The sequence below is a fragment of the Osmia lignaria genome, chromosome 3, assembly GCF_051020975.1.
Source record: "Osmia lignaria lignaria isolate PbOS001 chromosome 3, iyOsmLign1, whole genome shotgun sequence".
Lineage (NCBI taxonomy): Eukaryota > Metazoa > Arthropoda > Insecta > Hymenoptera > Megachilidae > Osmia > Osmia lignaria.
Window position 1 is genome coordinate 10,316,000 of NC_135034.1, and position 25,846 is coordinate 10,341,845.

Sequence of the window (25,846 nt, forward strand, 5' to 3'; positions counted from 1 at the left end):
CTAAAACAAAATGGATAATGTAAGGAAGCTAAAAAGAATACATTATTCCCCTTTTTTTGGTACTCATAATATGAACGTTTCCGTTGCGATTAGTATTAAAGTTTGAAAGCACTTTTAAATTTCTACCAAAAGCGGTGATTGGCCGTCTCATTCCGGTATACTCCTATTTTGACCAATCAGATTCCTTGTTATAGGGTGAGTGCACAGAGGTGAGGAGCAGTGCTTCATTCCTCTTCGAAACTTTGACCGTTTTGCACGTGTCTGCAACAGGTGAGATTAAATGATCTTCAAATATTAAAATAAACTGTCTTTCGGGTGTTAGAAGTACAAAAAACAGAGAGAATAGTCGGGGGGAAGTCTAGATTTCTGATTTTTGACATTAATTTGTCGTTACCTTTAAAAATACGTGTGCTGGCAATTTTTGTTCTTGCTGCGAATTCACAATGAGATTCGTACAGCAGAATCTGAATTACTTGCCCTTATATCAATAATTTCTGAAACAAAATTGCATTTGTTTCATGTTTTTGATACATTTTTCCCATAATTTATTGTTACAAATTGTGACAATTGGTTTTCTCGTTTTGAACTATTCTACCGATACATATACGAATTAAAATAATATTTTTATCATTTATTCTGTTTTTATGATGATAATTTATTAAATACCACCAATATTTTATGCTTTTTGTACTTTCTTTTGTATATTTTAGTGCTTCAAGTTGAAAAATGTAATGTTGAATTCATTTCAATATGGCGTCGATAATTTTCGATGAACCTTTCCTTTATTTTAATATTGAAGTTTCGAAGCAATTTGAAGTTTCTACCAATGACTGTGATTGGTCGTCCTATTCCAACGTTCTTCCATTTCGACCAATCAGAGACGTTGTTTAGAGGGCGAACACGCCGGTGTGGCGTCGTGCTTCATTCTTCTTCGAAGCTTCGTCTGTTGTGCACGTGTCTACAACAAGTATCATTAAATTGTCTTAATTATAAAATAAAATTGTGTTTCGGGTGTTAGAAGTGCCAAAACCAGAAAGAATAGCCAAAGAAAGGTCTAGATTTCCGGCGTTTTCTTTAAATACACGTGAGTTGAAATTTGTTGCTCCTGTCATGAACTGACAATGAGATTGGTACAGCAGAATCTGAATGATTTTCCTTTTATATCAATTCTTTTTGCAATGTTATTACATTTTTTATGTTTTCAATACATTGTTTCCATAATTTATTGTTGTAAACTGTGCTAATAGATTTTCCCATTTCTGACTATTCTGCCGATATAGATATGAGTTAAAATAGTATTTTTTCCTTTTATTCTGCTTTTATATCGATAATTTCTTAAGTATCAATAATATCTTATGTTTTTTTCTACTATTTTTCCTATGTTTTGGTGCTTTAAGTTGAGAAAAGTGATCTTCACTTCATTTCAATATGGCGTCGATAATCTTCAATACTTTTTCGCGGGAAATTCAAATATCTTACTTATTCCACTCATTGTTCTAACTTCCGTATTTGTTAATTATCGTATTATCTCTATTCAAAATCAACTTTTATACAGTGATTAACGTGTTTAATAACATAATATTCATGGAAATTTGATTAATATTAAAGAATTAAAAAAAATTTTTTCAAAAATGTATGTTTTGAAAATAAGTAGATTTTTTGAAATACTGATTAGCTGAATATACATGATGTATTACTGAGGTATGTATTTGAAAAAATGTGTAACTTTTTGTTACAGTATTACATTCGAATAAAGAATAAAACATTACAAGCATGATATGGAACTATTAAATGAATCTTCGTCAAAATAAACGTAAGTTTTATTATTAAGTAGTTATGGTAATTTATTATGGTAAATTTAAAATATCACCAATGTAATATTATCGTTTGATTAATTACAGAATGATGTCAACACTCCACATTGATCTACTGAGGAGACCATCCGCCGGGTGCTTTCTTTCAATTATGTCTTTCAATAGCTGTTCACCAGTTCGGTAAGTCCCAAAAATTAAAAATTTGACATGTATCGCGGCCGGGAACTGATAAGGCTTACGTGGTTTATTCGCGAATTTCAATGATGAACGAATTGAATTAGCGTAAATTATTGTTGTAACTATTGAAATTTATTATTTTCATCACTTTTACGCGTGGATGTCTTCTATAATTTTGTCCAATTACTATTATTACAATTTATTTCTTCACTTTTTGGTCGATAAAGTAGTTGCCCTATGCATGCTTTTGCGAGGTGTAGTAAAGAGGAATTGGTAAGATAGGGACCCTCAAAATCATTACCCTTGAAAAATAAAAGCATGTCTAGTCTTTTAGCAAATTAGAAAGTTATTATACTGATTGTATAATGATCATGAAACATTTTCCGGCTGTTAGAATGGTTTAAAAACCTCGTATTTTTCAGTAAATAGCAATTTTCGGTTCTGTTATCTTTTCTCCCCACTGTTAGATGGTGCTAGGAACACCGTTTCTAATAGCACGCGGTAATTCCCCATTCAAATTATATGTACGAACCATTTAAACATTATTTTATCTTTTATTATACAAACAAATTCATCAAATCCTTTGAAAGAATAATATATCACGTTTCAGTTCGTTCATACCACTTCATTTTTTAAGAAAGATTTCAAACGTCGTTTTGTTTCGTTTTCTGCCACATCTTGCCGTATCTGAGAGAAAATATTAAAAGATGTTCTGAATGAACAGTACTTAATTATGTTTGTTATATCATAAGAAATTTAACATGGTACTATATATAGAATTAAAATAAGAGAAAACTATATGTAATTGCAAACCTTAGCAAGAAGGGGACCAGTCAATTTATCGGGGACTGCATCATTATTTTCAATTTCTTCTTGCTCGCGTGTCACGTTTGTTTTCGAATATACTGTTCCCCGCGTCAAGAATTTAATGCAATCACGCGAGAGGGCCGGTGCAATTAACGCCGCGAGTGGAACACTTTCATTAATTAAACCTGCGTAACAATCGCGCACGAATTGATAAATTGAGAAAACCGTAATTCAAGAATTAATTGAAGACAATCGAACCTTGATTGTTAATTTTTCTGCTCTTAAGAGAGGCACACATTTGTCCCACTAGAATTCTTTGCGGGTTCGTCATTCTTCGCAATATTACATGATCTGCGTCTGAATGCCCATGATCCCGGGCAGTTTTCCAAGTCTGCAACCACGTGGAATAGAAAAAATATTCCTTATCAGATCTTTCCCCTTTGAATATTTCAAACTTTCAAATGCATTCGTGTCGATGCAATAACATTACATCCTTTTATCCTTTTTCCTTTTTAATATAAAACCTACTTTGAAATTCGAAGTGCGTCTGGACAGAATACTTCCTGAAATTCTCGATCTGGATTTCTCGATGCCTTTTATCTTGGAGTTTTTCCTCCAGCTCTGTCTATTCTGTGTTTCCGAAGTTTCCACAACGTTATCTTCTCGTAATCTATTTGCAATGCAATTCTCGCCTTCAGAAAGAAACGATCTTATGTATTAGAGCATTATTACCCATGGTATAAATTAGCATCTAATACATTCTTCTATCAGTTTCCTTACCGGAATTCTGTTTCACTCGATGCTTCAATGAATCATGTTTTTTATTAGAAATTTTCTGAAGGTTTGTACATTTTTTTCTTGAGCAATTTTTATTTTCACTCGTACTGGAAAAGTATTCGTCTTGTTCGAAAAACATTATTGATCTGCAAGATTGAAAACAAGATAGGTATAGGAACGATTAAAAATAAATTACTAATTTTCACGCGAAACCAATAATATAATTATTACGAGAAGGTTTCTGCATTCTCCTTTCCAACCGTTCTTTCATTTGGAGCAGAAGCATCTTCTCTTGGATTCCTGTTGATCCGAGTCGTTTTTTTCGTGTCGTCAAATATGTTATTTCGTATCTCGGCGATCAAGGAATCGAACGGTGGAATCGACGGTATTTCCAGGGTCAAAGCTATTATTTCCTTCTTTAGAATTCCTTCGAAACGAAAATCTATTTCATTCGCCACGGTCGCGGCTGAAACGACGAAGCTCTCCGGCGAGGATACTAGCGACTGACCTAACAACGACTGTGCAAATTTCAATATCTCCGAACGCATCAACATTTTTCTTATTTTTTCCGTATCCTTTGCCATTTCAATTATCCTCCTCGATTTTTCTGGGTTCACCCTCTCAAGGACCTCGATCACAGTCTGCACCAATGCCTGCAGCTGATAATTCACAAGAATCGGCACAATCTTGTAATCTTTGTCACTAAATTCCATCGATTGTACTGGTGCATTTAGATAAATACACTTTCTCAATGATTTCGTTAAGTCTAGATTGCAAGAAATAACAGAATTCGACGACGGACGACTGTCGAACATGCTATGGAACGTAGATTTGATGCTCGGAGTTTTGGACGGTCCCTTGGTGAAACTAGATTTTATAGTAATAAGATCTTTGGTTGAGGCATCGAAGTTCTTTCTTCGTTTTGATTTCAACATTGTAATACCGTGATCGAGCTTGAACGAGCCAATCCCGGATTTCCTGGACGGACTTCTGATCGATCTCGTGATCCAATTTCTATTGGACATATTTGTCGTTACTCTGCTTGTAAGATCATCCTCGTCGTCGTCTAGATGGAAGGACAGACTGTTCTCGTCCAATCCATTTAGCTCCATGTTGCAACGATTAAATTTTTTTCTTGCCACACCTTCGGCAAGTGCTTGCTTGATTCTCAACTCGTGAGAAGCACCCAACAACGAGTAAACATGAGGTGCTACCGATGTTTTTTCAAGAGTACGTATCGTTATTCTAGTAGTTGGTTTACCACCCCCGGAATCAGCATTATCCTCCACGTACTGTTTATACTTTTCCTCAAACTCGCGGATGGTTTGCTCCTCCAAACACTGTTTCGTTGGATTCTCATGGAGTTTCATATCCTTTGAGTCTTCCTGAAGATCCACCACGTAACATGGTAGAACGTTGTTCCAAGCGCCAGAGAAATGTTTATTCTTAGCTTAAAACAATGATAGAGTTGTTTATTATTGTTTACAAAGACCCTCTTGTTTATGTACCTTTCTCTAATAGTGATGCTACAGGTTTAATCGCGGAGGAATCGTTGTTGTTATACTTTACACTGTGGGCAGTGAACAGATGGAGGCAAAGGAGTTTGTCAGTATCTACTTCGTCTTTGGTGAACACTATGGAGCGTACGAACTCGTAGGAATCTTTCGTTGTTTGCTGCTTGATAGGTCGACCGACTTGTTTGATCGCGCCAGTGCAATGATAGCAAAATCCAGGGTTATGGGTTTCGTACATGCGCACGTCAATAGCCTGCAGTCAATTACTGTGTTGGCAATTAATAGATCGGGAGATTAGACGGGGAAGCCGCGTTAGAGACGAAACGAAAATGATTTCAGCGATCTTACGTTCGATCCACCTGATTGTTCAGAGATTTTTAGATTCCTCCGTCGTGTACGAAACCGATGCCTCACAGTCTCGATCATTCTCAAGTCCGACTTTTCTACCTTCTCCAGTATCTCAAGTTCTTGTTCAAGCCTTTGACGGCTAATCTCGTTCTGCTTAACAAGCCTATCCTGCACCGTCGAGTTGGATTTCATGGTTGTCGGTGCTTATTACTCTTCGCGGTTCTTATCAAATTTTGTCGAACAACAAATTAGATTTCCAGCGGTAATACATTAATCGCGATTAGGACGGTTTTCAATTTCATACGCGATCATTTTGGAAAACGTAAGAATCTTAACCAAAATTCGTTATATTTTTTTTTTTATTTCAACAGCTCTCGATCTTCATTTCAGAGCACACTGTAATTCGTGCGGAATTCGTAACGATAAAAGGATAAAAATTCGGTTAACCGCGAATTGTACGGTGTCTGTTACATAACGAAATTAAAATACTTGGCACGACTTGCCCAGAAATGAACTTTTGTAACAGGCTTTCGTTATTTATAGGCTAAAGAATTTATTTACCGAGAGCGAACATAGTGACGATGACTTTGCGTCGTTGGAGCGGTTACGGTCTCGACATAACAAGTGCAAATACATACTAATCATGCCAATTGCAACCGATTGCTTTTATACCTATTCGATATCATCAAACATCCGTGTCAGAAGAACACAACAGCTTCCGTGTATTCGAAAACTGTTATGTTCCTGAACGAAAGGGGCTTTGTATCGTATATATAAATCGATTTGTCCTCCCAGGCATTGATTGACACGGTTCATAAATAATACAGGAGGGGAATAAGTGTCGTAATCTATCTGCGCACAATCGATCGTTAACACAGGCTTTCAAGAGAATTACTGACTTTCGAAAATTTCACTGCTCTCTTATCTAGATCCAGTGAGCCTAATTAAAAGAAACTATGTCGTATACATTGTATGGAATTTGAAGTTTCGTTAACGCTTGAATTAGTCGGCAATTATGGTAACGTTCGCGCACAGGATATTTTCGATTAAGAAATCGAATGAGATAATCGAAGAGAAAAACGCGGGAAGGTGCGAAACTGTAATTGGTGGAACGGTTTAGCGCCACGTAATACGGCGTCGCTGATTGGTCGGACGGTCGGTTAGATTAATCGAATTTGATCGCGTCAGTATATCCTCGTCCAGGAAGGGTGCAAGTTGAGTCTGATTCTCGGAACGCGCGTTTTGTTTACGTAAAGTTTCGTAAACATTCGAAGAAAACAAGATATGTAGCGAGGAAGAGGCGCGCTGTAGCGGTTATTGGAAGGCCGGCAGTGTGACGGGTCGCGTGGTAGGAGGTTGCTGCGATTCAATTTCAGTCGAAGCGCGCCAGGCAAACGGAGCGCCAGCAAGAACCGGCTGCTCTCTTTTCTGCACCTCGTGCCTCGTTTTTCGATCCATCCTCGAATCTGTTCGTGCACGTTCGTGCGTCTTCGTTCAACCGTGCGTCGGTGAGACTAGGATGCGTTGGGCTGCCAGACGGAACTCGAATCGGTAACGTGTGTGTGCGCGCCACCGGGCCTCCAGCATCCGATCTATAGTGTTTACGTTGTATGTACGTGTAACCCAGTGTGGACAACCGTTGCTCCGAGAACCAGTACCTCTCCTCTACTCGAATGCATACGAAAAGCATCGTGTCTACGACCTAGTTTCTCCGATGATTCGTCGCGAGTGACAAATCCCGTAGCCTGATCTTTGACTCGAACCGAATCGAATCGAATCCGTGACATTCGTTAACGACTTTCGAACGTGTCGTTCGGTGCAGCATCGTGGCGTACGATTTCGCATCGACGGTAGTTGCCAGCTGAATTTTTCGAAAACAAACGCGAACAAGGAAAGTAGCGATGACGAGTTAAGAACGATGCGTGTACCGATTGTGAAAGGATACGGAACGAGCTTGGACATGAACAATCCACGGGATCGTCGCTGGCTCGTGTAGTTTTCAATCGTGGCTGTCGTGAATAGACGCGATATGATCGAGTAATTTTGTGAACACGTGACACACAAGCGTTTGCCGCCATGAACGCAAGAGGATAAGGAAAGGATTAGCAGTAGCGCAAAATGGAATTCGGAGGATACAAAGGTACCGGTCCCCGTGTCAGGGTGCGACGACGCGCGGAATTAGGGAGACGGCTCACCAGGAGGCTGTCTCTGGTCGCGAAAATGCCAGCTGCCATTCTCAGCAAAGCGAATCCACCTGAACCAAGGCCGGTTGAGATCACCGCGATCGCTCCTGACAAGACACAGCTCACCGTGAGTAAATTACCTTTTCTCCTCTCACATTTCTCTCTCTCCAATCATTTTTTACCGCCAGGTCGTTTAGCAAGTATCGAAATTACGAATTCCGAACTCGATTCGCACACGCCCCGCACTAACATACCGGTATGTAACATCTCACGGGAGAGTTGGCGAATGCTCGGAAGGTTAGGGTACGTTTCCACGTGCCGGTGAATCGCGACATTTAACGCCGTGGTGCTAAATGTCGTGATTTTTCTCGTCTGAAACTTAAAAGTCGAGTCGTGTCACGACGTTAATGACCGATTACATTCGTAACGCAATGTCAGATTTGATTTTTCGATTTATTTATCTGATCGTATATCTGTATCGTAACATCGTGGAAAAGCTCGAACCTATACAGAATCGGAGCGAAGCGGATTCCAAGGTAGAAATCGAAACTCGGTATAGGGTTCGACGATTAATGTACCAACACGTACAACGTGCACGGGCTACAAGGTGCCGTACATTCTATACAGGAGTAAGAGGCGTTACCTTCGGTATTTAAACGCTCCATAGAAACGTTTCACGTAGTACTAGACTTGTGTTCGTACGTTGCCACGAGTTTGTGTGGGTACCGTGATCTAGCTGACTTTTGTTACCGATCAGCCTTTATTACAGACCGTTTCGCTTAATTATTTCCGAAGGAATTAATGAATGTTTGGATTCCGGTTCGATCGTGTATTTACAACATTCCGAGAGATCGGTTCTACATAACTTTCCTCGTTAAAATACGAGCCGATAAGCTTTTGATTCACAGCTCCGTTTCTTTGAATTATCGTTGTTTATTCAATCTTTTACTTTTTTTTTTACGACGACGCTTCGAATCGTTGAGAAAAGAAATATTCTCAGCTTCCGAATCGCTTCGATTCGATATTCACGCGAGGGTACACGTGCGTATGGTAGACTCGCGAAAGAAAAGTGAAGGCGTTTTGTGCATATGCACCGCGCCGTTCCTTGAACTCTACTCACTCTACACGTAATCGTCGTAAGAAAGAAAGTGTACAACGTGATCGATAGCAGCACTTTCTAGAGGGAACGAAATGCACTTTGGCCTCATTCTGATTTTTACGTAGATCCTCCGCGACCACGTGATCGGTGTTCGTACCGATTTACAGACGTAAGGGCAGATGGGATAGAAAAAATAATATTGTCAAAGTTAAACAACTTTTCTATTTGCTCACTTTAGGACGTAGGTGGAAACGAATGCTACTTATTTCATTCTTCAACATACTTATATCTGTATACGTTTGAGCATACGATCGACATGCATGCCCGATCCAAGCTACCGTGGACTAGATACCGACCGTTTAGACCGGAACGATAATTTTTCAATTTTTATCTATGAACGTATCGCGTGGCTCGTTGCACAAAGTCGTCGCACGTGCACACGTAAGTTGTAGCCAGAGTTGCATCGTGTGGATAACTGTAATTTCGAAGGAGGTTTCGCGCCGTTTACCTATATAAAGAAAACTCTAATTAAATGCTAATGTTGTAGACAAACGTACGGAACGTTGATCGGTCTCGTCTCTTTAACGCGTTTCCACGTGATTTACGATCTAATTGCCGGATAATTTGCAGCCTCGATTCCGTACGGAAGAGATAAATCCTTCTTTTGCGATCTCGTTAAAACGTCGATAACGTTATTTCCTTCCTGAATGTCTCGTTTCGAGCGTTTGAACCTCAACATTTTTTTTCCTATCATTCGAAACCGCGTGCAACACTTGGCTAGTTTGCGACCGCCAATTAAATTATCCTCGTTTTGCGAGATTTCGCGTTCGACACGGTTGTTTCGTTTCAACGGTCACCGGCTCTTTATATAAGAACGTGGCATAACGTTTGGAAAATCCTTTCGAAGGGAAACACTCGGTGTCGACTCGTTGCTCGATAGTAAAATGGTTTTAGAACCGCGTTCGTAAATTCTACTGTAATCTTTGAAATTGCTCGGAAACTGTAGCGGATATCTTGAAATATTGCCGCGTCGAATGGCTCTGCTTTTTTCCCTTCAAATCGTTAATTGCATCTGGAACTGCATCGTCGTTTACATAAATACCGAATCAAGATACAAATAAGATGTAACGAATCGTCGATGTTTCACGTTACATGCGAGCAACGTGTTTAAAATGTACACGGTGTTAGGTAAATTGTGCGTTATGAATAAAAATATGATAAAATCGTTTGTTTAAAATTCGAATGCTTTTTGACTCAATTAATGTGACACGTGAACGCTGCTTAAAGGTCATTGTCACGCATCTCTAGAAATTCACTTTCGACCTCGAGTATCGAACCTCTATAATTAAATGGAGAAAGTGGTGACGCTCGATCGGCCGTCCTCGTGTTTAGCATAAGATTGTTCAACAACACTCGCTAAAACGCACGCAAAGTTATCCGGCGTTGTAATAATCCTCTCAGGAACATCGGGAAATTTTATTTCTGCGAAAGTCCTCGATCTGACTTCCGTATCGCTTGAAAATGCCTACGAAAAGTAAAAGTTAAAAATAAAAAAAAAAAAAGAAATGAAATTCATCGCGCCGTATTTCCGTGAACGTGGAAATTCACGGAACAATGGTTAATTAATTGGAACGATGTGAAATTGAGTAGCGTCAAAGTCAATGCCTGGTGAAAGATAGATTTGTTGCGAGTGAATGAAAGCGATGTTGAAATTAGATTCGAATCGCTATTCATCTCGTTCGATTAACCATCTATCCCGACGATGTATCAATTCCATCTTCGTTTCGTCGCGCACCTATCAATTATCCTCTCTATAGATTTCCATACTCGTTCGCTTCGCAGACTGGTATGAGTCAACGTCAATCAGAAACAAAGAACACTGGCATAGAATATCGTTCTGCGGTGGCAGAAATGCCTGCTATTTCTCCTGCCGAATGTAATTTCCGGCATGCTTATTGAACTGACCCATTTCCGTGGACATGCAACTTCTAGCATGCTTGATTTGATTACAGCGAATGCATTAGGGATATTGTAAGGATTTACTTTGGAATTGTACGAACAGAAAGTAAAACAGTTTTCGTTCGTAGCTATTACAGGAAAATTAGTGAAATTCAGAGGAAACGAAGTTTCGTTCGTATAGATAGGTACCATAGAATTCCGTAAGTCTAGTCCGTAGCAAATTGACTAATGTACGAGGCTAATGATCACGGTGTCGTAATTAACTGGACACGAGTGGATTCATTCGTGAGATTGCGAATTTTAGATCTCATTCTGCTCTGATTGTTAGAGTCACGCGGCTGTACTCTCGCTAATAATGTGACAGTAGGAACGCAGCCACAGTAAACAGTCCACTATTTTATCACGGTCGACCGCGACCGAGAACAGAACACGTGTGTCTGCTAGAAAAAATAATGTTCGACCAACCGACGATCTGTCGTTGAGATGAAACTTCTATAAGATGATTCAGAACAATCGACGAATCGAGGAACCAATAAAATCGGTGCATTTATGGTTTAAGGGTTGCTTTTAAAAGTGCATTCTCGCTTTTAAATCCATATCTATGGATCGTAAAACGTTTTCCCTTTTATCCTTCCAGAACTTTGTTCGTTTCCGACGCGATAACGATAGGTCGGTTTTTCATCCAGGGTAGAATCGTAAATGATAATTGCCTGCTAATTAACCGAGGGAAGATTTTCCTCGAAACCGTCGAGAAATGTTTCATTGGCGCCATTAGGAGTTTAGCAAAGTGCGTTCACGTGTGGAGAAAAGTAGGTTGCATGCGACTAGAGATCGTCTGAGGACTGAATGAACTGAAAACAGTGGAAGCAGTGTCCACGGAATTTTCAGGAAGTGATTCACGCTTCTGTAGCCTATGGAGCTTTCACCCGCTCGCTTGCGTCACCATCTTTCGAAGAAGCTGACGAGCCGTGACCGATTAAAATTATTACCAACGCCAACGTGTCTCGTTCGTGGTACAAAGTAATTAGGAAAAAATGAATGAAATATCGAGGAAAGCAAATTTTTCTTCCGAGGGAACTTAGGAAATATCGTCTTCATGGTTCTGTGAATATGTAGACTCGACAAAAAGAAACAAATGTTTCTTTGAAGTGACCATTGCGGCAGCAGGCAACTCGACGCTCCGAACCTTTTCGTGTTCCGCTTTATCGTAAATGCATAATTATCCCCGTGCATTATCGTTGATGCGGGTGGTTATGCAACGGGAGTCATTCGAATTTAGCTAGCTTTACAAATAAAATAATGTACTTGTTAAAAGGAGCTTTGATTCACGAATCCCGTATTACGAATCTGTTAATATAAAATATGCATCTGTGTAAACGGTACGATTCATCACGGAGAGAAAAAAACGTCAACAAAGGTTGCGTATCTTCGATAAAAGGCATTGTCTCTTTCGTCGCTTCAGCCTGTCATTCTCAGCAACAAAGTGTGAATGAAACTTTGTTTTCACCGTGTACAAATTCAAAAGAGAAACTAGGCTAAAGCGTAATTCGATAAAGGAAGTCCGTCGTGGAAACGGACACTCCTATTATCCAAGGGAAGTTGCAAGCGACCAATGAATGACGTCAATGTACGACCGATATAGTTTAAAACGACTTAGAGTAGCCGATGGTTATGGGTGTTGCACAACCCTTCGACCACGATGGATTAACAGGCTCGTAAGGTTTCGAGGGATTTCTAGAATTCCATTGACTTGTTCCTCGAAACAAAATAGTTTACGCGTGTACGAGGCTCGCGTTCTACGCTTTCGATCTTAATCGATCCTCGAGAAACCGTAACCCTCCCCTGTCGGTCAGCTACGGTTACACGATAAACGCGAAAATGTAAACCTGACGTAATTGTTGACGGTATTCGCAAGAGGGTACCGTGTCCCGTTACATAAGAAGAATTTAGGAACAATAAGGATTAATTTTGTAATCTAATACTTCCGTTCGATATTTCAACATACAAATAATTCATTAAGCAAGTATACATGATTCGAAAAAAATTTTACAAGTTTCGATTAGGCACTTATATTCTTTGAATTATTCATCATCCGGTTTCAAACTCCTTCTCTCGAATATTTGTTTCGCAAACTGGTATATTTCAACGAATTTCACACTAATTTCATTTGAATTTCATTCGACACTCTGATGAATAAAATATGCAACGAATCAGGCGATAAAAAGATTCGAACGAAATGGTCTCGTCGTAATATGGCGTCTGTTACGTAAAACTTTCCTGCGTCACGATATTGACCCCTGATCCAACGACGAATCGTTTTAATCGAAACCATTTCCATATCAATTAGGATTCATCTGTAAATGTTGCATCTTCTCGCAGTGCCTCCGCAATCTTTCGATTCCCTCTCGTCGGTTATCAGAGTAACGTTGCTCCCAAGCATCGAGTAATCTGTCGTAGTATCTTTTCACATCGAAGAATTTCTCATATTCGTACGTACGTTTTGTTGGAAAGATTTTCTCGAAATTTTCAGCCTGACTAAGCTCGTCTTCGTAACGTATCAATTGTCTCAGATCGTCTCTCGTAAGTTTATCAATGATTCGCTCGAAATACTCGTCACGTTTTTGCATCGCGTTGATCTCGTTCTGTTTCATCTTCTCTTCGAGATTTAGGGCCATGCTGTACAACCTGTGATCTTGCATGATCGATTCGAACTTCTTGCAGCTACCGGATATCCTTTCGTTCCTCGGTATCTGATAACCGGCCATGTTTAATACGTTTCGAATGAGAGCACCCTGCAATAATTGGGGAAAAAAAAAAAAACAGATCGTCCCAGGTCAGAGGAATCACGATAGTCGTTTATCACGCGAATCACGGCCGTGATTCGGTCGAGTGGCGTTGCTAAATGATTTATGCGTTCGCGTGCATCATTGTGGAAGAATTCGAAAGTTCGAAAATCAAGCGGTGGCAACCGTGAACGGGAATGTAACTGGCTTGCGATTGAAAGTAATTATCGTTCGTCTAACGTCACGACGCGAAATGGGAAAGTTCAAATACGCGGGAAACGTGTTGGGCGTCCCAGAAAATGAATTTAAGGGCAAAAAAGTCGTGTTTGAAAAAAAAAAAAAAAAATGATTGAATTTATAGGGTAGCTAATAGTTGATTCCCGGTTGCTGCGTTCGAACACGTTCAATTAAACGCTGGTACCTTAATAGTCGTATCGAGTGGCGACTCCGTTTGCAACGACGGCAGGATGTTGGCTTCGAGCAGCCAGGGCTTGAAATTCTCGTCGAGCAGTATGTCGAACCCGTATAACTCGTAGCAGGTGTAACTCGAGACCAAGTACTCCGAAATGGCTACGTTCATAGTCGGTTCCACGGCGATGAACGTTTTAACGACAATGTCCTTGATCTTGGACCATAGCTCGGCCACGTCCACTCCCTCTTGCTCGAGGTACGACCATAAACATCGTAAGGACCATTTGTGACCCTTGAACGAATTCACCCCGTCGTTCTTCACGTATGCTGGATTTTGTCTATTCACGCTGCTGTTCGTTAGATGCATGTACTTGTCGTTTAGATTCCCTCCTCGTACGTACCTGAAGAATTCGTGAAATGTCCCGATATTATTTTCACGAGACTATGATTCACGTTTCTTTTTTTTTTTTTTTCTCCAGTTACAAATGGGAATGGTAGATTCACGATTGGTAAGGACGTAATGCTTATGTAACTGATAGCGGTAGTTTGATTCCGATGGTGAAAATTAATGGAAGTTTCTTACGAAACTATAAATCGTAAAGTCAGCGTAGAAAGAATTCAAGTAAATTGATAGAGTGGGAGAGTTGAACATAAATTTATGCGGATAGCTGCCTCTGCACCCTATACTTCTCGTGATTATGAACCTCTCCTGTCTCGTCTTAAACTGATCACTCTTGAAATGCGACCAACTATGGTCCATATTTCGTTTACACCCGATGTTTCAAAAGTGATTGAAAATGGGTTAGGTTTACCTGACTGAAGCAAAACGAACCAAGCCCTCTTTGTAGATATAAATCCTCATAGGATTGAGGCTCGTTAGAAGCACGTAAAGTCGTAGATCGAATTTCAAGCCATTAATTAGTTTCGGTTTGGTGATGTATCGTTGAACGACTACCAAATGCCACTTTGGAATCTCCCACCATTGATTAACTATCTTGATACCTTGACCGCGACCAGAGGACGGTGGTTTAATTATCCACGTGTTAGCAATGCCATTCTTGAGCCATACATTTTCGAACTTTTGTATCTCCCTTGGTAGAATGTATGTCTTCGGCATGAAACCGTATTCCCTGGTACCGAATTTCTTCATCATTTTGCTTAGATGGTTCCATAGTGAATCCTTGTTCCCGAGATTATGTGATCCTGGGATACTATTTATCTAAACACGAGGAAGGCAATGATTTCTATTCCTAAAGATTTTTAATGAAATAAATTTGAACTCGAAAGGGTTAACCGGGTTAATGTTCACCTTTTGGAAACTTTTCATACGCTGATACCTAGTCGGATCTTTGCAAGACAAATTCCAAATGGCAGACCAGTCGTTGGTCTTCAGCACCGTTTGATATCCAGAATTGATTAAAATTTTAACCAAAATCTTTGGCATAGTTCCAGTGAATTTCCATTTGAGAAGTTTCGTGAACTCTTTCGGCAATTTGACCGCCTGTTTCCGTTCGTGACTATGGAAATATACATACGGGGGAACGTTTGGAAATAGGCTCTTCCTCATCCATTGAGATGCTGGGGTAGTGACTTTGTCTCCATCTGCTCGTTCGTCAAAAATAATCTCACAACAGTCAGCTACTTGTAAATCGAACAGAATCGATTTAGGTCGCACCACGTTCGGGAATTTAGATTGTTTATTGCATTGGGAATTTCTCTTGTAACGAAGGAGAGCATTTTCGGTGAGCTTTTCGTAAATTAACCATTCGTCGTCGAGATCGTGATAGAGGTTAATCGCTCCGTTTGATGTGCTGGTGGTTGCACATCGCACCGGATCGTTGAATCTCCATGGATCAGGATGCTCGAGGACAACCTGCATCGCGACACCAAGATACTAGTTAATTTTGTAATCATTATCGTTTCTCTAAGGTAGACGGAAATACGAGAATTTTAACGAAGGCTCATAATGAAACGTTTCGTGCCGGTGCGGGCCGAAGTTGCTCCCGAAACAAACCATGCACGGCTACCATACATACCTCATAAAAAATATGAAACGGAGCATGAATAGCTTTCACAGATGAACGCAATTAATAATTTGAAAAAAACGGACGTTCTCCATGAAAGGGGTAAATCAATTTCCTATCCCATATCTGAGTTCGAACAATGGCTCGATTGATTCCGAGTCTTTCCGCGTTTGCGTGCCCCGCCGACGTTTATCTTGCTGCTAGAGTAGAGTACCCTCGGTCGCGGTGAACACGCTGGCGGATGGTTTACGCGCGTAACGCGCACGCACTCGCGAACACGCGTGTTCCTCTACACTTGTATACGGGCTCCGCTATCCACGCTAGCCCACTCGAGAATCCTTCGAGAGCAGGGATAAGAAGGTTCGTTGGAGGAAAAATGGTCCTTTGGTCCGGAGCGATCGGCAAATACGCCTATCGTTCCTCGTATAACTCTCGCCGCGGACTCTAATGGCGATGCTGGTCGATGCTAATTTGATTCCCGTGTAACGCAATCACGGGCCTGATTGTCCATGTTACGCGCATCACGCGCATTCCTGCGTGCGCGCTAGTTGCGTTTTCCATCTTGCACGATTAATTGTTCGTCGTGCATGGCCGCCACGCCGCGCCGTTCGCCTCTCGATCGGCCTTCTAACTGCCAGCAGGAATGCGACGCGACGCGATGCCAGTGTGTGTGCTTCTAATCTGCCAGCACACAATGGCCGGACAGGAGCAGCATTAGGGCCTATGCGGAATGTAATATACGCCAGATACCAGATATAACGCGCATTTACATACAACATCCACCATCTCCACCGTCCACGTTCTTCCGGCATAACGCGTTCACTTTTCTTAGTTTCGCTCGCGATATCGAGCAACTTGCTTCACAGGAGATTCCGTCTTTCGACACGCTTCTAATCTACCTACCCCTACACTCTAGTAGGTGCACCTAGGAAATTTATAAGCTTATCCCTCGCTAACAGTCGCTGATTCGAGTAGGAACTGCAACAGTTAGCGAGGCAGGCAGCTTGAGGGAACAGCAACGATCTTTTTCCTTGTTTTTGCTTCCATTTACGGTGTATATAAATCTGGCTGTTTTACACGCCCGATACACGCCCCGCACTGATAACACGATATATCGCGATGGCGCCGGCGTACGAATACAAACGTATATAAAACATTGCGGCTCGTACACTTTCACGGTTCGCGTGGCAAACATAATGCGTCCCGAATTCCAGCCTGCGACTTTTCGAACGGAAATCTTCTGTTAAATGTCTCCTTGTGGTACTGAGACGTTCGATGCACGCGACTGCCTATCGATTAACCCGGGATAATAGAAACCGCGGACACGTGGAACGCGCGGCCCGGACAGGGATTTATGAAAATCGCGGGAAATTCGCGCGAGATTACGAAAGGTGAATCTTAATGGTATAACGGAAGATTTCTCGAGTATTTCGTTCGGATACTTAATTAACGGAGTAACTTTCTTAAATGGTCGAGGAAAGACGTTCGTTGCGAAACGAACGCATCGATACAATCGGAAAACTGCATACTCCGCGTCGTTTCCACGGATACCGATGCCAGATCGAGTAAAATGTATGCATTGTGAATTATTCATCTTCTCAATTTTCCATAATTATCGTGGTATCTGTTACTCGATTACCGTCGATTTATGAACGAATTAAAAATTTTTATCTGAACGTTGCAACATTCAATCGGAATATTTTCCTATCGAGCACGGTGTACGATTGGAAAATCTCAAATTATAATAACTGTAAATTGAGCCGTGAAAGCCTTATGGTAAAAAAATGAGGTGAACTTAAAATTCTTAAGAATGAAAGAGTGCAGAAAGGAGGGAAGCCTTGAGAAGGTGTCGTGGAAAGCGTGTACGAGCCGCCATTCGAACGCAACGCGAGACATCGAGTCGCATCTCGTTGCATTGTCTTTGAATGACGGGGAACGTCCTTCGATGCGTGCGAGAAAAGATTCTTCGCGTGTACTCGGTACGCATGCTACCTGCTCGCGGCGCATTAACGATTTCGCAAGAGCGACGATCGGCAAATAAGTACGCGTGTTTTCCTGTCAGGCCAAGGTACGCTTCCCCTGAGAAAATCGCCGCTTCGATCAGCTTCAATTCTATCTCTACGAGCTGAGAATTTATGGATTTAACTTTGACCCTTCGTTAACTGATAAGAATTCCCATTTTTTTTTCCATCGATCCACAAAGGCTAACAAAGGAACGAAGGAACAAAGAAACATTGGGATGAATTATTATCATCGACACGGCGATGCGTCAGATTTATCACTGACATCGCGTTTTGTTTCGCCCAAGGGGTCCAAGGGAGAGCATAATTTTCAACACCGTCTGAACGGTGCGAATATTATTATTCGTTGACCCCGTTTTCATCGAGCCTTTTGCATCGTTGAAATTGTTTAGCAAAGACAAACGAGCCGTCGAGGATTTATTTAGCCGGACGAAAGCGAAAAGATATGCATCGCAATTTGCGTAGGCGAATATTTGTTAACGCGTTTAATGAGGAGAACCATGGAACGTTGCGGACGTGCCGTTTATTTAACGTTCTTACGCTTACGATCGATCGTGCTCGTTCAACGGTATTTCGCATACAGTGACCCTTTGTTAAAACGCTTTAACCGACGATCCATTACGAAACTATTGAAGCATAGATTTTTTTCTCCTTTTTCTATTCCTTTCTCTCGTGTCGGATAAGCGATTAACCCATTGCGGTACAGGTAATTGCGTTATTATTACGTTTCGCAAGCTTATAAAAATTCGGAGCGAATTCAAATATATCCCTCGCATCCTGAACGATCTAGATCGCCAGTGTCGATCATCGACGCGATAGAATCCCTCTTTCTCGATCGATTATTCGTCCACCCGATTGTTTTCGCGACGCACGTGCACGAAGGGTTTCAAAATCACGAACGCGACGCGACCCGGAGTGCAGAACGCGGTACGTAGAATAGTTTCTCGAAGATAAAGCGGGCTTCGAATAAAAGGAACAACGGGCTGAGGAGCTTCGAAAAAGAAGCATCGACGAAGGAGGCTGTCGTGGTACGTTCGCTTTTAAGATTGAAACACTCTTTCGTTGGCGAAGTCGAACGAGGAGAGTCGAAGTCGTACGTATGTATGCGTCGGCATTGCGACATCGCTAATGCATCGTGAGTACGGAACGGCGGCCGTGGATGCACTGCAAAATTACGAGAATAGCGAACAAACGGCTGGAATTCCCTGCTGCTTATGGAAGAGAAACGAACCTGACTGCACCGAGGAACAGAGAGACGATGGAAAATGGATCTGAAACGATTCGCGCGACGACGATCGGTACGTTGAACCGTATCGCGTCAACGTGAGATAAATAAGTTAAAGACTACGGAAAGGTGGTCGACCGTTCAATTACCGCTAATTTTTCCAACAACCTGAGGATTTTTATTCAATTTCGCAAAATTTCCTTGAAATTGCTTCAAGTGCTAAATTAACTCGATCAACTTAGCGACCACCAACAGAAACGCGTTAATTGTTCAATTAAAATGCTTGCAAGAAAGCTGGCATCGCGAAGTCGTTATTCGAAAATAGGTCAATTTATATTAACCATTCCGATACGGACGGTTAGCAGAACGATCACGTTCAGACGAAATATTCTTCTCTGTCTCGGGGTAGAGAATTATTTTTAATTGGACCACTGAAACGTGACAAACAAAATACGATCGCGATATTTCATTGTCGACGGACCAGGAAGAGGCGAGGATGAAACACGAGCATACGGAATATGCATCGAAACGACGCGTGCACCCGAGTGCGCGTAAATAGTAAGTCGTCGATAATAAATCGTCGAATCAACGATGAACGACTGTAGAACAGTATTCAACGTGACATTGGGCTTTTTTCTAACTGAATTGCTTCGACGTTAATACATCATCCCTTATTGAGCTTGAATTAAAAAAAAAAAAGTAGTAATAGTCACTGAATATTCAGACGTCTTCACGTAGGCTCATTTACTTTGTACATTTCTATCGATGTACCATTGATCACCTCTATAAATACTAGATTGAATTGAATCAATTTACATACCATCGCGTGTAGAAAAATTGTAATTGTTTTTACACGAATCGTCGATCAGGTGTATGCCGAAGGCGCCGTAAGTCTCGGAAAACAAAATTTTTGTTATATTTGAGAACGAACAGTCGTGAAATGTCTGTTCGATTTCTTGTTCCTTGCAAAATAAGAAATTTTACCGCTTCGAGGAAACCACAGTCGTCTACGCGGTGTAAAAGATATTTTTCTTAGCGCCGACCGTTTATTTGCTTGTTAGGGAAAAAAGATAGGTGATCTGTTGTTAGACTTTTCGATAACAGGGGTTCATTGAAACCTATTTCAAGGGAACTGTTCAACCCCTATTTTTAGAGGTCCTCTTCTCTTTGAAATCGCGATTCCGTATCGCATCGATGCCTCTATGAATGGCTTGATCGATGGATCGAAGAACACATAGGAGGTAGTTAGGAACGCGGTCGGCACCGATTTGTCGAAGCGGTTGTCAATCTCTCTCCATGTTGAGAGATAGCCGCGCTTCAAAGGCGAAAGAAACGCGTCAAGGCCGTCCCCGTGGTATAGTCGTACGAATACCAGTACTCGAAGTACTGGAATACGGATTCGATACGGTTCAGGGTGATCTTAGCTTACTGGTGCACGCACCGTTCCATTCGAAGTCTGAAGAAAACCAGGCAACTTTTCTTGCGGTTTTTGCGGTACACCCGACCGGTAGGTATCTATTTTCGATACGTTGCGTTAGTTCGCCAGTTTAAAAAGCTGCTTACTTTCGAAATGCCCAGCTCGGCTGGCATTGGCACGCGAAATCGAAGAAAGGAGAACGAGGAATCCGTTGTTACGGGAAAATTGCCAGTTAACGCATTGATCGTCGCCTCGTCCATATCGAAGTAGCGTGGGAATATCGTCTGCGATCCATTTTCCAGGTGATACTATTTAGAAAAGCGCGTAGGCACGCGCTAGCTTTCGCGCGTCCGGTGTCAGAAAGGTCTCACCTCTTCAAGGTCTACCGAGGTGCATTTTATACACCACGGTTGTAGACATTTTTATGCAAATCCATTTAGCATTGTGTCGTGCCATCCGTTCCACTAATCGAGCACCGATACCTTAAGACACGCAACGAATCGCATCGTATCCGTTCTATCTTTTTGCTTCTCTAAATTTAACTCAGCCTTACGTAATACAGTTTCATTCGAGTCACCCATCAATTTTTCTCTACCTCTACTAGATCGTCTAACGTTCCTGTGAATTTTATTTTATATCCGAAAATACGACTAGAAAAAATTACCAACAGATGAATTATTCAACTTTAAGAATCGACGCAGCGGGTAGTACATATTTGATCAAAATATTATAAATAGAATGAATGATTTCTTTTTGTTTCCTGTCTGGTGTCTTATTATACGATCGTAAGGATTCCAAAGGTTTACATAGGACATTATGCAGTCGTTTCAGACATTTTTATGCAAATGTAATTGGCATTGTGCGGAATCATCGGTTTCGTCGCTCGTCAATGAAGTGTCGGAGAAAAGGTGCTTCCCTGACGGTCAGACGTTTTAATCGACTTCGGGAGTAATTTATGAGTCAAGCCGACGTTATCGTTCGTGAATCGTATACGTAATACACATTGACCAGGATCGTTTATGGAAGAAACGAAATTTCGAATCGTCACCGGTGAGCAATCCAGACGAGCCTCGTCATTGAATCGTTCCCTCTTCATGGTCTTCGGGTTTCGACAAATTATTCCATCGATGTTTCTGTGTCGAAGTTGTAAATACACGCGAAACTGTTTGCCTCTTGCAATTACCTGCAATTAGCGTTGAATGGCCATGAAGGTAAAGATAGCAAAGAAACTTTTTCTTGTAACACCTCGGGTGTTCGTTCGATTCATCTAATATCAAACGGTGAATTTTTTTAATTTTCACCGAGTACACGTGACCCGAATCGTAAATTGTCGAGTATTATGATATTAGTTGAGTTCGAAGGTCGGGAAGAAGATCTATGGATTTCGTCCCTGACGAAAGCGATCTCGCATATTAGTTAATATATGTATACATACGTGTGTGTATGGAGTTGGTGCGCATGGTTTATCGGCTGTACGCTAATATGGTTACGCTATGCATACCTTCGATCGTATCGATACGCATACTCATCGACACGACCAAGTTGTCCAACTTTCGACCTTGCGATTCGCAAAACGAAAATGGAATGCGGCTTGGAATTCAACGCTAGACCATCCGAGCGTGATTCTTTGTATCTCTTTTGCATCAATGTTGACGAGTGAGCGTTTCCTTCGCGGACACGTGGGGTGTTAGAAATGTTCTAGGAATGTTTGCCTTGCCAAAAGAAATAAGAAAGGTAGCAGAAAATAGATACGTCGTTCAGTTGTTTTCAATGGTGGAAATTGAAAGAAAAAGAAAAAATAAATCATCCGAGACATAAGCATTCACTGTATCAATACTGGTTTGAAATCTTGCCTTGAGCAATTTAACTGTGCTACAAATCCGATTCTGGTTTTATCGCATCCGATTCCTGTAACACGATTATCGAGATAAGCAGTTAAATCATGATAGTATTAGGAAATGAATATCCAATATCCAATCAGAGAGAAATTGGTTAGTGAAATCTCGGTGTACAATGTATAATATCTATCCGAAGTAGATATCTCGTTAAAGGTAAACGCAGCAAAGTTGCAGTTTTTCCTTGCCACGGCTGAGTCAGGTTGCAATAATAACGTAATAATAGAGTGGATCGGCGTTCGTGTAACCTTTGTTATCGATCTACAACCGATCGTTGTTTCAAAGTTGGCTGAGTAATTGCTACGGGCATTTGCTTATCCCTTCTTCTCCTTTTTGTCTACGTATTAAATTGATCAGAGATCGTAATGCCTGGCCAAGAGATGTTGGAATGTCGATATCGATACGAAAGATCGATCGTTGCTCTTTACGAAAATGAAATTATCCAGCTCGGTGTCTGCGCGGAGGATAATCGAGCGTAAAACGTGTTCGATCGAAACACACCAACGATTTGTATCTTTGACAATCTAATAGGCTGGATCAATTTTTTTCCATCGATAGTAATTTACGCGTCGAAGTAGGAAGAGAAGGGAGATTCAAAGTTTCTAGCGGAAATAGGGTAACGATCGATCACTTGCTCCGATTCGCCGTTCGAATCCGCGGGAGAAGAAAGAATGACGTCGATGCAGTCGGTCGTGTCGAGAACTATGCCGATTTATGGTCTCGCCTGCGTTGTCGCCCTGTTCTACATTATTCCTCCGGGTCGTAAAGACCTCTGGTTCTCTCGTTCACCCGATAACCTTTCGAGAAATTCCTCTACGTTGCACGATTTTCTGCGACAAACGTACGCATGTGTACAGTGACTCGCAAAACTAGGTATCCACTTGGTTAGAAAACGATAACGATTTCAGGTTAATGCGAGGAATAAACATGTTGAAATATAGATGATTTCAGTTCGATTATGTGACCTCGTTTCGCACGGATCTTACATTACGAACGCGTTGCTTCCAGATCGAGTAAAATAAAGCGAACTTGCGCTCGTATATCTCGTACGCAATTACGGAAAGCTGTTTTCATGTAGATTAGAAATTATTGTCGTCCCACTGCAGAGTAATTACTAATTAGTTATTATAAAACGGATAGCTGGCGTGGCAGACTTGGATGGTAAACCATCCAGAGCATTTATCACTAATCGATAAGGATGCTTATTTACATTTACGCGTAAGCTAGCTATGAAAATCGTATCGCGCAATTAATGCGACAATCTTGTCGTATCGTGTAACGTCGACACATCGATTATATCTTATTAATGAGTACACGTCAGACCACGCTAATTTACGGTAGATAGATTAATCGCGTACAAGAGGCAAACAAGAAAGCTTATCAATTCTAGAAAAATTCGATCAAGTTTCTTCTTAATTAAGATCTACTATGGAAAATGTTGAATTATCTCTGGAAGAAAGCTCTACGAATGGCATCCTCTAAATTTTTCTTACTTCTCAGAAACTCGAGCCACCCACGCGGGATTCGAAAAAAAATAGATAACAGCAAAGTTTATCTACATTCCCGTGTATTTTTCCAGTATCTCTTTTATCCTTTCTACTGAACATATTAGCCATCCATCGGCGAATCTATTCTTCATCTAAGCATATTCATCTTGCGGGACGATATCGTGTTAGATCCATCGAAAGGATCTCCTTTCACCGTGGCAAAAAGATGAACATAATAGGATGAGTAACGACAGGGGACCAAGCGGTCTGTGTTGTGATCGTTGCGAAAACTTCTCGGCTCGGCGTGTCGGCCGAAGATTTATCGAGTCTGCGTCGTTAACGTCCCCGGTCTGTACGCGCGTGCCGTTCGATACCCAGCTGGAAACTCTATTTCTTTTCTCCTCCTCGATTCGATGAAAATTATTCTCTCGGAAAGTGCAACGTCTCCACCACGCCTCGTTTACCACGCGCCTACGTCGTTCAATGAGTTACGACAATCTCTATCCGCGGTAACGTCCCGTGCATCTTGCCCGAAAGAATTATAACACCCTGGACGGGATTTCTCATGGTGGCACGCGCAACTTTCGTTCGTGCTAGCCTTTGAAGCGTACCGTTATCGAAACGCAGTCACCCGGTGCAAGACGCTATCTTTCTATGGAAATGATGCAGCGATAAGGCACGATGTTCGATAGGGAAACGAAACGATAATAACGAGTGTAGGTCGACGCAACGATGCCAGTCTTGTTAGAAGATTAAAGCCTCAGCGACGGAAGACCCGTTAGGGAAACGGATTCGCGAGTATTCTTACCATTCCTCGCTTAGATGTTGCCCGATTCGTTTTAGCAACCTAGAGACATCAGATGAACGAGATTTTGTCCATTTTCGAGTCTTTGTCCACGTCACCGGATCGACTCAATTAGAATTTCTTTTTTCGGTTTCGTATTCGAGAAACGGCACACGGGGGCCTACGCGTTTGCGATTTTGAACACCGATGACATCAGTCGAAAGCTCGAGGAATCGTATTCCTTTGGCTATCGTTCGATTCCGCGAACACTCTGACATCCTTTCCATTATCCTCGTAGATGTTTCTGGATTCGATCGATGAAAAATGTAGGCGGACCAGAGATATCGAGGAAGGTGAGTCGAGCCAAACGTTCATGCTAATTACGTTTCCTTCGTTTCGGTCGCCATCGCTGGTTCGTCATGCAAGTGCGCGATGGCATTCATTAAATTGTAATACAATGCCGCGTTATGTACCCTGGATTGCGTCGGGAATTACATATGCAATCAAGCTGATGACAAACCGTGACGTACAAGATCTTCATTAGCAAGTACATGTATTTTGTGGACCGATTTAATTGGAAGATTAAAAAGGTAAAAAGAACATCTCATCGCGTTAATGTCTCTTACATCGTTTCAAGGATCACATATCGAATTAGCCTTGATGAGAGTGCAACGTACAATTTTTTTTTTTCAAGAACAATGCCTCGGTGCTAATTGGTAGGGAATTAGAATTCGGAAGCGAAGTATATCTTTAACCGGGACGAGGTTAGACCGTCGAGGATACCGGTGCAAAATTACGATAATTATGTTAATTCACAGCCAACGCAGTAACGAGTGGAGAGCAGTAAATGTTCAACAAGTGGGTGTCTCTACTTTCACCATTATCGTAACGGTATACTTCTGTATTCTAATTCCCTTTGCGTGTCACCAGGTACGTTCGCCGTATCAGATTCGTTAGCACATGTATAATATAATATTATTTCCATTACGATCGTGCGTGCACGTTCGTTTTCAACGCGGTACGTGTCTCCCCCGTAATACGTTTATCAATTCGCGATCGTGTGACTTAATCAATTAATATACCTTTACTGCACGTAAAGTACGTGAGAAATCGAGGCATAT

General features: G+C 41.4%; 3 protein-coding genes across 8 annotated transcripts in view; 1 reads left to right on the top strand and 2 right to left on the bottom strand.

The window, feature by feature from the left end:
- Nucleotides 1–56: 56 nt before the first annotated feature.
- On the bottom strand, nucleotides 57–16,502 carry LOC117608032 (tubulin monoglutamylase TTLL4). 3 transcript variants are annotated; one of them, XR_013065244.1, is made up of 5 exons: nucleotides 15,182–16,502; nucleotides 14,685–15,091; nucleotides 13,883–14,273; nucleotides 395–958; nucleotides 57–261 (listed from the first exon to the last, which is right to left on the bottom strand). XR_013065244.1 is itself a non-coding variant. In XM_034332495.2 (4 exons), the coding sequence occupies exons 1-4, from the start codon at nucleotides 15,749–15,751 to the stop codon at nucleotides 13,018–13,020; spliced, it is 1,779 nt and encodes a 592-aa protein (XP_034188386.1). In that variant the 5' UTR covers nucleotides 15,752–16,500; the 3' UTR covers nucleotides 12,703–13,017. The 3 variants fall into 3 exon arrangements, 2 of the variants coding, with proteins under 2 accessions (XP_034188386.1, XP_034188385.1); XM_034332495.2 differs by lacking the exons at nucleotides 57–261; nucleotides 395–958 and adding an exon at nucleotides 12,703–13,428 and having other exon boundaries at nucleotides 15,182–16,500; XM_034332494.2 differs by lacking the exons at nucleotides 57–261; nucleotides 395–958 and adding an exon at nucleotides 12,703–13,470 and having other exon boundaries at nucleotides 15,182–16,498.
- LOC117608031 (uncharacterized) lies at nucleotides 1,974–5,635 on the bottom strand. Of its 2 annotated transcripts, none has more exons than XM_034332492.2 (8): nucleotides 5,438–5,635; nucleotides 5,084–5,342; nucleotides 3,807–5,025; nucleotides 3,579–3,721; nucleotides 3,327–3,490; nucleotides 3,057–3,189; nucleotides 2,805–2,983; nucleotides 1,974–2,678 (listed from the first exon to the last, which is right to left on the bottom strand). In XM_034332492.2, the coding sequence occupies exons 1-8, from the start codon at nucleotides 5,627–5,629 to the stop codon at nucleotides 2,607–2,609; spliced, it is 2,361 nt and encodes a 786-aa protein (XP_034188383.2). In that variant the 5' UTR covers nucleotides 5,630–5,635; the 3' UTR covers nucleotides 1,974–2,606. The 2 variants fall into 2 exon arrangements, with proteins under 2 accessions (XP_034188383.2, XP_034188384.2); XM_034332493.2 differs by having other exon boundaries at nucleotides 5,084–5,355; nucleotides 5,438–5,575.
- The window catches only part of LOC117608028 (uncharacterized), a 120,858-nt gene continuing 101,813 nt past the window's right edge, over nucleotides 6,802–25,846 (top strand). For 2 of the 3 annotated variants that reach the window (XM_034332476.2, XM_034332477.2), the window contains exon 1: nucleotides 6,802–7,747. In XM_034332476.2, the coding sequence (XP_034188367.2) occupies nucleotides 7,556–7,747 (192 nt within the window). In that variant the 5' untranslated portion in view covers nucleotides 6,802–7,555. The remainder of the gene's footprint in view (nucleotides 7,748–25,846) is intronic. The other variant, XM_034332475.2, reaches the window with a different exon arrangement.